The 12,347-nt window shown below is 36.9% G+C and overlaps 1 protein-coding gene across 2 annotated transcripts in view; it reads left to right on the top strand.

Moving 5' to 3' along the window:
- LOC117794509 (midnolin homolog) overlaps positions 1–10,294 on the top strand; it is a 41,189-nt gene extending 30,895 nt beyond the window's left edge. Inside the window, exons 4-5 of one of the 2 annotated variants that reach the window (XM_034635149.1) lie at positions 5,726–7,963; positions 8,975–10,294. In XM_034635149.1, the coding sequence (XP_034491040.1) occupies positions 5,726–7,963; positions 8,975–9,754 (3,018 nt within the window). In that variant the 3' untranslated portion in view covers positions 9,755–10,294. The remainder of the gene's footprint in view (positions 1–5,725; positions 7,964–8,974) is intronic. The other variant, XM_034635156.1, reaches the window with a different exon arrangement.
- Positions 10,295–12,347: the final 2,053 nt, after the last annotated feature.

Raw genomic sequence — 12,347 nt, 5'->3', positions numbered from 1 at the left:
ATCTAGTAGGGATTACATATAGAAAGAATTAATGATATGTTAAAAGCTAAGAGAACTCAACTTCCAGCAAAGATTTCCTCTTGTAATTTGACACAGCTGTTGATTACTTTAGACAGAATGCCAAACGATCGAATTGTAATGAAAATTATAATAAAGATTTTAGTTTTTTACTAGATCTTGTTTAGAATGAGCACTCTTACTATCTGTAAGGGTATTCAATTTTTTAATACTTTAACATTATCGAACCAAAGATTTAATGGATATAGTAGTTTCCTTTACTGTGGTATTTACGTACTTACTTTGTTACAATGGCACGAGGCTCTTATGTGGCGCTATTGTTAACTTTAAGCGATTTGCAAATCAGGTTTTACTTATATATTTATATTGACTACATGCAAAATACAAACAACAACAAAAATTGCCCCTTTGACTGGAAATACCGCTCAAGGGCTTGTTGCCATTCCACGTTTTTAATTTCAATCAGTCTTCTTTTGCCGATTATGCCGCTTAGTTGTTGACCCAGCTCCACTAGGGCTACATCTGTAGTTATATCCACATTCGCCAGCAGCTTCTATACAATATTTTGCCTCCATGCGACGAATATACGCATCAAATTGTCTTGATGTTGGCTTTTCCTTCTGGACTGGTATATTGAATTTCAATGGATTATTCATTTTTAACCAAAAATTTCAATACTTTATTTTCAAATATTCACTGTTCAGCTCACAAAATATACTGAACTAAACATAAAAAAACTAATGTAAAGTAAACTAAACTGACAGCAAAGATAGATCAAAGCTGGCCAGGATTATCTGGCTTGCTGACTGCTGATTCAAATTAAGCAGCTTTCTATCATATAGCTGTGATTTGTGATTTAATCAGAGATATTTTGACATAAAATGTATACATGTATGTAATACATACAATCAGGGACCGAAACAGTTATAATTTTTAAAATAAAAATTATAAAATAACAATTATTTGCGGATTTTTATAAAAAAAAATTTGAAAATAAATATTAATTTTAATATTTATTTTAAAAATTATAAATAAATAATTTCAATTTTTATTAAAGAAAATTAAAAATAATTATTAATTTCAATTTTTATTATAAAAATCAAAAATAAAAATGATTTGTCAATTTCTATTATAATAATATTATTTAATATTAAATTTTTTTGTAAAAATTTTAAAGTTGTCAGTTTTTTTAAATTTGCAGTCCCTGCATACAATTGAAAATTTGGAGAAACACTTGGGAATGGAACACTAGAAATGTCGTGTGTGGCACATGCTGCATATTGCAATTAATTCTAATTATAATTATTATCATCATTATTACTATTAGACACGTTGCGAGCGAATCTAATTGACAAAACATCTAAAACCGGTTACGTAGCACCGCTAAAAGTCACTTTGCCGGCCTCCCAATGACGCTCAAACTGTACGACGTTGTTTGAGCAAGTGCAAAAATAATGTGACGTTGACAGTGACAGAGGCAGAGGCAGCGACAGAGGCAGCGACGCGTCGCTTAGATAACAGAGGCAAACAAACAGTGCGGCGATCGATGGCGCCAGTTGCCTTCTCCTTTGTTGTGGTTGCCCCTTTATTGTTGTTGTTCTTTTCTTTTTTTTGCACTATAAAATGCCAACTAATAAGTTAAAGAGTAGGTGGTTCCCTGGCCAAAAGGGTGTGTGTGAGGGGAGCAAGAAGAAGAAGAAGTTAAGTGTGTGCTGAGTTTTTGTTATCAGTTTGGGTGGCAATTCAATTTGTTGAACAAGTGACGATCGCGACAAACGTTAGTTGTAGTGAGTTGATGGGAGGGGGAGCAGCTTCAAAACTGCTTAAAAGCTACGCCATAAAAATATTTTCATGGTCAACACACAACACACTTTTTGTGCTTTGTTATGTGATTATAATTTCTGCGTCAAGTGGCGCCGCCTTTGTAAACCGAAAGCACTTCTCGAACTCAGTGCTGTCAGCTATTCAAGGGCTAAAACTGTTTTAAAAAAAGTTAGCTATAAATAGCGAAAAATTTATGAAAGGTTACATTCTAATTCTAAAATATAGGCTAGGAAATAAATTACAAAATCTTATCTTTAAACCAAAACTATATGTCCTTACTTTTTTTTTTTTTTAACTTATGAATTAATTAAAAAAAAAGGAATTACATTAAAAAAATGTTTTTTCCTTAAGTATATTGAAGTTATTAAGCTAATTCAGTTTTTTAAATTTAAAAAAAAAACTAGCTAAAAGATTCTCTAAAAATTTTAAGTCCTTGCTACTTTTGAGCTAAAATAGCAGCACTGCTTGAACTAAGTAATTTAGTGCCTCACAAACTGTACTAGATTTACAAACTTAATTGTATGCCTTACAAATTTATTGTAGATTAAACTTTTAGCTTGAATATATTCAAAAAATGAATACCATTAATTATGAAAGCAATATAATATAAATTATGATTAATATAATTATTTATGAAATCGTCTTTTGAAATATATATCTGTCTGCGCGTTTCTTATGAACTGATTAAATATGCAACTTTGTATCTAGCTAATCAGCATATTCAGCTATCCATATCTAATCTTTTGTCTCGACATTTTTCAACATAATTATCATATTTAGACACGTCATATGAATCACAACTTAACCTTAACAACAATGTGACCTTTTACTTGCAGTGTACACAGTCTACAGTCTATAGTCTATATGGGCGGATCTGATACGTCTGGTATTATCGGGAAAGGGCAATCGCTCTATTGCACTTCGTACCACTTTTAACAGATGTATAAATATAAAAACTATTGTTATCGTTAAAGCGAAATGCAATTCTAGGTATATGAGTATTACAGACAAGCGAAAAATGTACAGAGAAAATATATATATAAAATTGAAAAGGATGTAACGAAAGACTTATATCTAAAGAGATAAAGTAATATAGAAATTCAAAGTGAAATAAATATAGAAAATTGGCGGTGTGATCTACAGTGTAGAAATATAGATATCAATAGATATCAATAGATATATTAAAAGGAAAGCTTGAGATAATTTATAAAAAGAGACGTAAAGAAGATAAATGCTGAAGAGTGGCTTAGAGGGTTAAGTTGTTGGGGGAGGTAGAAGGGAAGGGTTTCAGAAGGCAGATGATCAAGACGATTTACATCGTTTAAGGAGAGCAAAATTGAGAAAGAAACACAAAAAACTAAAGGCAAACAATATTTTCACACAAAGCTAATAAATTACAGAATTGGCAGCCTTTGTTGTTGATGTCACATTTATTGTTGTTTTTGTTGTTGTTTCGCTTAAATTAAAAATTTTCGATTTCGACGCATGACGTAATTTGCGTGTGCCGCTGGCGACAAATCGCAGCGACGACAGCGACGTCAATTGACCTTGGTACACTTAACAACAACAACAACAACAAATACAACAACAATAAAAACAATGCCAGCAACAACGATGACAACAAAGACAGTCAATAGGCCTCTGAGCCAAATGAACAAAAATATAAAATCAAATATATTTGTTGCTAGGCAAACCAATGAATGGAAGTGGAAAAGAGAAGAGGCGGGGGCAGAGAAAAAGAAGTTGCATAACTCTAACTGGCTAAAGTTAAAGGGAAAGCGGCAGTTAGTTAAAGCTGTCACTCCCCCTCACACCCCTTTTTGGAGCATAAACTGTATTACACAAAAGCGTTGAAAAATTGGAAATACATATTATTAGGTTAGTGTGTCAGCAGGCAATAAAAATTAACACTTGAATGCAAAAAGGGGAGAGAGAGAGAGAGAGAGCGAGAGCGGAAGAAAGAGAGCGAGCAATTGCCGCTTTTTGTTTGTCTTGCAATGAAAATGATTAATTAACCCAGACCTTTAAAATACAAATCAAGCTTCAGAGTTGTTATTTTTATTTTCTTCTATCTTTCTTTCTTTCTTTCTTTGCATATGTAGATATGAGAGCAAATAAACTCAACAAGCGGGCAAAATAAAGGCAAAAACGAAGGAATGAAAAACATTTAATGGAAAGCCCCCATAAATGTTCAATTGCATTTTTCAATTCCCCAAAGAAAACAGAAAAAAATAGTCCGATTAGTAAACTGAAAAATTCCCCAAGAAGATTACGAATATTTATTTTAAGATGAGAGAATCTTCAACTGAAAAAATATACTCTTCAAACTACTCGCTTCACTCTTCAATTTACTTTATCCCATCTTTTCTCTGTCCTGATCAGTAACAATTATCAAGTTATTCTCAACTCTACTGACTGATTATTTCATGTTGCACTCTCACCCTTTTGCTTTATCTCTCTTTTTCATCACTTACTTTACTTACCACCACTCTACTGTCCACTCTACTCTACTCTACTGTCTCTCCACTACTTCCACTTTGCTGCACTTTGATATCTATGCTTTAATATTTATCTTTGTATTCTTAATATCTTATTATTTCTTATTATTTAATCTTTTAATTAATTCAAAATACTTTATTCATTTTAAATTATTTTATGCATAATAATATCATAATATTCTTTCTGATCATTTGACTTAAATAATATATTAAAAATAAATATAATAAAATATTTCTTAAATTAATAATAAATAATAAAATATATAAATAATAAAATACTTAATAATCATAAAATTATAATATCTCCACTACTTCTACTTACTCTCTCTAATCTCCATCTACTGTACTCTCCACTTTACTCTACACTTTACTCTACACTCTATTCTCCACTTTACACTCTACCCTTCAATCTTTACTCTACTCTCCACTCTAGTCTCCACACTCCACTCCCATCTCTATGATTTAAGCAACTCTTCCATCCGCTTCTACAGTCCACATCCTTCTCTCTTACTTGATCGTCTCTAATTATCGTATACGCTTTTTTACTTAATTCGCTAAATCTCATTCTATCTTTTATCTGTACATTGTTTTGGATAGCAATTTCATCTGACGTAATTTCTACATTGTTGCCGCTGCTGCTACTGCGCAGCTACTGCGCTGCTTTTATCATAACACAAAGGCGACGCATTGAATCACGTACGACAACAAATCACTGGGTTGGGCGTTGGGTGGGTTGACGAGGGGCCCGACTATGAATCGCATCCGAAGGCGCGGGGAAATGCAGGGCTTGAAAACCGGGGGTGTGGTTAGGATTGGGAGCGGAGGGAAGGGGAGGGAGGTCAGTTGTCCGTTGTCTAAGTAGTTGGCCTGACTTTTGGTGCACAACAATATTTTGCACAGTTTTTTTTTTGTTAATTGTTGAATCAACGATTCATTTTGATGGCATGCGATCGCTGTTATTGTGCTGTTAATTGAGCACTGAGTTAACAGCGCGCTAATAACAGCTGCAAGAGTAGCTAACATGACAATTTAGATGCTATGTTAGCTTGATTTTTAATACTCCGAGAAAGCAAAAATTAAAATAGTTGCCATTTTATTTGAATTTAAATTTTATTGTTGTCAGATGTTATTATCTTTTTTCAACCAAAATTCTGATTTTAGATTTGAATATCGATCTTATTGGATACACCTTTTTTGAGATAAAAGAATTTTTACAATGGTCCAATGTTATACCGGTATATCGGAATCGAAATATACACAAACCGATTTTGCAAAATCGATTACCGAAACTGTAATTGTTTGCAATTATTTAACAATTATTTAATTTCTGTTACTGTTAACATTATTTTAATCTCACATTTTCTCTTTCTCTCTTTGGCTTATAGGCACAGCGACCTGAGAACACGGTGATGCAAGCGCTGGAATCGCTTAACGACTCGCAGGTTAATGATTTTCTCAGCGGCAAGACGCCTCTAAATCTGAGCATGCGTCTCGGCGATCACATGATGCTCATCCAGTTGCAATTGAGCACGGTTAATCCAGCTGGCACTGGTGGCACTGCCTCCAGTTCCAGTTCAACTGCCACAGCTGCATTGCCACCTGCCACAAGCACAAATTGGACTTCAAGTAGCAGTAACAGCAGCAGCAACTCCTGCAACAGCAGCTCATCAACGTCTGGCACTGGAATGGGCTGTGTTGCAAGTGGTGCAAGTGGCTCAAATGGCGGTACGTTGCACATGCGCACACGCTCCTCATCGAGTCAACGTTCGTCGTCTGGTTCGTCGTCTGGTCGCATTGGCAATGGACATGTGCACAGTCATCAGCATCCAAGTTTGCAGCATAGTCACAGCCATCATCATCACCATCATCATCATCATCACAATGCCTCGGCTGTGGCAGCCGGCAGTGGTGGGGCAGGCAACAACAACAACAACAACAACTCTGCACGCAAACAACACGATTCCAATTCAAATTCAACTCGAAATAATGCAACACATCATCAAAATCACAGTCAGAGTCACAATCACAGTCACAGTCACGGAACTGGACATGGGAATAGTCATGGATCTGTTTCTGGATCTGCTCAAATTCCGATCAACAGCTCCGATTTGAGCCTGAGCTCAATTCTCAGCAAACGCGATTATGAAAGTCTGCAGAATATTGTGAATAAATTTGCGTTGACGCCACGTGCTGTAGTTGCCGCTGCCCAAGCAGCAGCAGCAAGAGAAGCAGCAGCAGCAACCACCACAAGCACAACAGCAACAGCAGCAGCAACAACAGCAGCAGCTACCACAGCAACAGCTGCTGCTGTTTCGGCTTCTTCTTCTTCTGGCAAGCCAATTCTGGAACAATCGCCCATCAAATCACTTTCGAATCTCGTCTCGAGTCCCATTAAAACAACGGCCATTAAGAATATGGGGCATATAGGGCATGCCACCAGCGGTGGCGCCAGCGCTGTTGCCTTGGCCTTGGCTGGCATAACAACCAGCAACAGCAACAGCAACCCACAACCAACGACAGCAGCAACTGTTGCAAGCAGCAGCAGCAGCAGCAACAGCAACACTTGCAACAGCGGCGGTTGCCAACAGGATCCAATTGCCGCCAAGCTTACCTCATGCCTCTGCACGCGTCTGTTGACGCCAACGGCAGCACCACCAGCACCACTGGCCTCAAACACTGTGGCCACTCTAGGCAGCAGCAGCAACAATAACAACAGCAACAGCAACAACAACACTGGCACACGTGCCTCAAATGCGTTGCACAAAACGGTTAATAATCCGATAAGCGTATCACGCTCAAAGCATCGTCACCACCATCATCATCACCATCACCATCATCATTATCATCATGCTGCTGCTCAAGCCGCAGCTGCCGCCGCCGCAGCTGCCGCCGCCGCCGCAGCAGCAGCAGCAGCGCATAAGACTCAAGAGGCAGCAGGAACAACAGCAGCAACAAGTGTTGCAACAACAGCAGCTGCAACCACTGAACTGATGGATGATGCCACCATCGCTGTCTCCGATACACGCACCTTGGCGGAGGCGTCTCGCAATTTGACACAGACATTGCGAAAACTGTCCAAAGAGGTTTTCACCAATAAAATTGATTTATCCGGCGCTGGCAGCGTTAATCTTGGCACCACCAACGCTTGTGGTTCGGCTGGTGGTGCGGCTGGCGGTGGCAGTGGCAGTGCCACCAATAGTGGAGGCGCTGGCAACGATGAGACGCCACGAAAGAGCGGCTCGGGAGCTGTCATTGAGTCGATGAAGAATCACGGCAAGGGCATCTATTCGGGCACCTTTTCGGGCACTCTGAATCCGGCGTTGCAGGATCGATTTGGACGACCCAAGCGTGACATTTCCACCGTTATCCACATACTCAACGATCTGTTGAGTGCCACGCCCCAATATAGTCGTGGGGCGCGCATTAGCTTTGAGGCGCCAGGCGGTTCAAGTGGCGCCTCCAATTCATCAACATCCAGCAGCTCCTCCAGCTCTTCTTCCTCCTCCTCCACCTCCTCCTCGTCGTCGTCGTCGAGCAGCGGTAGAAATGGTATTGCTGCAATTACAGCTGCCTCATCATCAGCGTCAGGTGGCATGCATCATGGTGCACGCAGCAGCAAGCTGGTAAGTTGATTCAACCTAATGTTGCTAATGTTGCACTTGAAAAACACTTGCGATTAACTCGCACCTTGATATCAAAAACACTGTTCAAAAAACAAGTCAATTTTATGTAAAATGTTGTGCTCTTTCTCTATAATTAAAGATTGACTTTTTAATAGGCACCTTTGACCCCTCTCTTTTTATCACTCTCCCGTTCCTCCCTTTTTACTACTCTCTCGTTTCTCTCTTTTTACCACTCTCTCGTTAAGGAACCCCTTTCATTTTCCCCCCTCTCTCTTTTCTCATATCTATGCCCTCCTATCTATGCTCTCCTCTCTCTTTCCTACTCTCTCTACACCCCTCTCTCTACACCCCTCTCTATGCCCTCATCTTTCTTCTCGTCTATCTTCTCGTCTATCTCTTCTAGCTTTTCTGTTTCCTCCCATTTCTTCCTCCTTCATTCTTTCCTCATTCATCTCTCTTTTTTCTCTTTTTCTAGTCTCTTTTCGCAGCCTCTTCGACGACTCTCTATATGATCGATGCGAGCCGTTTCGACGCAACTTAGTTTCATTATAAACGATCTCTATTGATATATCTGCTATATGTTCATCATATATATGTTTCTTTATCTATGTTTTTATGATCTTCGATCTGTAATTATGCGCTATATCTAATATATCTTAATGTATTCTTCGTATATCTTCGATATATATATATAATATGGATCTTATCTTCTGTATATATTATCTCAGATCTTCTTATATATAGGTCTCTGATGTATATATGTATATATATATATATATCTTTTTTTTTTTTTCCATCTTTTTGTTTTCTCTCTGTTCTCTTTATCTCTCCTCTCCATTGTCACTAAAGTTTTAATTTAAATGTATTTTAAACTGTTTTCTCCCATCAGTATAAATCAAGTTTCTCCAGTGCAACTTTTAGCCTCTCTCTCTCTCTATCTCTATCTTACACTCACCAAATTATGCTCACTCTCTCACACTTTCTCTCTCTTGTTCTGCTTCTCTTTTGCAGTACTCCACAAAGCATCATAACTGTGCCAAGTGCAACAGTCGCGCCCAACAACAACAACAACATCAGCATCAGCATCAACAGCAACTGCAGCAGCAACAACAACAGGCAGCGGCAGCTGCAACATTGCCAGCTGGAAGTTGCGCCTATGGGGAATGCAACGGTCATTATGTGGCCAAGGGAGCAACATCCTCTTGCTCCTCTGCCGCATCCTCCGCATCCGCATCGAAGTCAATGCTCAGCTGTTGTACAGATGCTGTGGCAAGTGGCAACTCGACGGGTGCCACCAATGGTTGCATGTGTCGCGGTGCGAAGGAGAAGGAGCACATGTGCCACAAGTGCGTTGTGGAGATGGCGAATCTGAAGACAAAGTCAAAGCTCGATCAGCTGCGTCTGGTCATGCAACAGCGCAAGCAGAAGCGTGAGGCACGCAAGCTGCGCAGCTCACCGTATGCTGCCACAAATGCTGCTGGTGGCGTTGCTGCCACAGCTGCCACAACCACCGAAGCGGTAGCTGACGTTGAAGCGACGCCGCAATATAGCGCGGTCAGCGCCTTGGTTGCCACGCCCCTGCAGACGGCCAAGACGACGCTTGCCACAAGTAGCGGCAACAACAGCAGCAGCAGCAACAACAGCAACAGCAACAACAGCAACAGCAGCAACAATAGCAGCAGCAACTCTACAACAGCAACTACAACAGCAACAGCTGCAGCTGCAACCACTGCACCACCTAGCGAGGTGTCGCCCAACCACATTGTCGAGGAGGTGGACACGGCTGCCTAAGCGGACAGACCTTGCAACTGTGCAACCTTTTTCGATAGCATTTACTAGTTAACAAACTACAACTACTAGAACAACAACAACAACCACAATTAGTGTTTAATTCTTTCTTTTTTTGAATTTATTTGTAAACATTTTTTTTTTTTTTGTTATTTAAAAAACAACATTTTGATAAATTGCTTGAAAGCTTCCATTTAAGTTGTAACACACATTTGCAACTGCCACGCCCCCTTTCCCACGCCTCGATATTGTTTGAAACAACAGAGAGAGATAGAGAGAGAGAACGAAAGTCGTTGAGCTGTTAAATTAATTTTAAGATAATTAACAACATCATGATGAAGAGCAACAATTAATACAATTCAACAATAATCAGCCGGCTGACAAAATCCTCCCCACACTCCACACTCTCTAACTAACCCCACCCACACCCCTTGTGGCATGTTTTATAATACATAATTTAGTAAAATTGAAATTTTGATATTTGTGGCACAACAACAAAAACAACAACAACAACAAAAACACGAGGCAAAGCCACATGATGATCTTGATGATGATAATGAATGAATAATGAATGAATATTGAACAATGATATAAACAAATTGTATTGTAAGCTTAAGTTGAACAAAATTTGTAACCACAACAAAATGAGTCAAAATTGTTGTAAATCGTAAAATATCTTTTTTTTTTTTGTCGGTAATTTTTGTATGTAAGCCAAAACAAAAAGCGGTGGCAACTGAAAATGGAAAAACCTATATAGATATATATTATAAACTAAATGGAAATTAGAAAAGTAGTTATTAATTTTAGACACACATACACACACACACACACACACTCGCGTAAGGTGTTGAAAATTGAATTGAATTGAATCGCAACTTTAGCAGCTTTATGTTATGTTAACTCTTTTAACAGCGCGTCGTTTAGTCGCAAATCAAGTGCGCTGTTAACCTAATTTGCCTTAATAGAAAATCGTCTCTTATTTGTTTGCGTAACGTTTTTGTCAAAACTACTATTATTATTATAATTAATATTATTATCATAATTATAATTATATATCTAAACATCATCACCAACATTGTGTTTCTTTATTAATACTATTATAATTATTATTTTTAGATTTTGATTTTTTTCCCCCCTTTTTTATCAAGCTGAAATTAGGCTGAAATAAACACTATTAAATTAATTTTAAGATTATATGCTGCAAAATTCGTATGAACAAATATAAAGAATTGAAGCACATTTTTTTCTTTGTGTGTTCCATTTTTTTCTTTGTGTGTTCCAAAAAAACATTGCAAACAAATCTAATATTAATAAACTTATAAATATATATTTGTAATAACACCAACTAAAAAGAAAATGCAATTAGTTGTTTAGTTAAAAGTTAATTTTTTATTCTAATTATTATTATTATGATTAATTAATGAATTGAGTTGATTTAAATTTCTAATGAAAATATGATTACAATTATTACCAATTTGATTTCAATAAATGCTTATTTAGTTAATGGTTTCGTTTAACAGCTGCCTTTTATTTGATTTCTTATTTCTCTTTAGAAACTGTTAACACAATGTTAACCAATTGCTCTCATGCTCTGTGCAATAAATATAAAAAACCAAAAAAAAAAAAAAAAAAAATTAAGGAAATGATATGAAATGGTATTTGTAATTAAATACGTGTTCTTATCTATTTCGAATCGACTTTGTTGGTAATTATGTGCCAATTGCAAATACTTAGAATTGTAAAATACACACAACACACACACACACACTCAAGGAGCATAAACTCGACCAAATATAAATTTTTCGACTATGGTAGCTACGCATAATCCTCCCCACGAGGTGTGTCTATAAAGTATGATCTATGGTCCTAGATATACTCGTATATTATTAGATATTAAGTCAAAATCATGTGCAATTTATATAAAGTTACTCTTTGTTTTTTTTGTTTTGTTTTTTGATCAAAAAAAAAAAAGAATCGAAAAAATAATGTTAAAAATACATTTAAGTCAAGTGTAATCGATAGAACCAAATCGATAACACGCTTAGCAGACAGACAGGCGTGTTCGATAAACGGTAATTGGAGATGGGCAAAAGTTTGGATTGAATTATTTAAAGTATTGGCTATAGTAGTTATGATGGGGTGGATGAAAAGGATTAATTGGGTAAATGGTAATTGGATTGGCATTTTGTTTCCTCAATTGGGCGGTTTGTTTCAAGAGGCAGCAAGGACTCGGTTGGATAATTTCTCAGCATATCTGCGTGAATTTCTAACACAGTACAAAAACAAACGATGAGATTTATATTATTATACTTACATACAAATATATACATACTAACTACTATATAGTTCAAATATTTATACACCAACATTTCTCAATTTTTGCAACAAACAAACAAAAACAAAAAAGATAAGATTCCAAACATATGCGCAACATTTGCTGAAAACAAACAAATTTAAATTTAAAACAAAAAAACGTATCGAAATTTAATTATATTTAATTAAATAAAATTTTTTGCATTTATTTTTAATAGTTGAAATTTATTAATGCCCAAACCATTTAAGGAGAAAACATGATAACAAAACGTAGAACAAAAAA

Source organism: Drosophila innubila, chromosome X (assembly GCF_004354385.1).
Source record: "Drosophila innubila isolate TH190305 chromosome X, UK_Dinn_1.0, whole genome shotgun sequence".
Lineage (NCBI taxonomy): Eukaryota > Metazoa > Arthropoda > Insecta > Diptera > Drosophilidae > Drosophila > Drosophila innubila.
The sequence above is the reverse complement of the archived record's forward strand: the minus strand, read 5'-3'. Positions and strand labels throughout refer to the sequence as shown.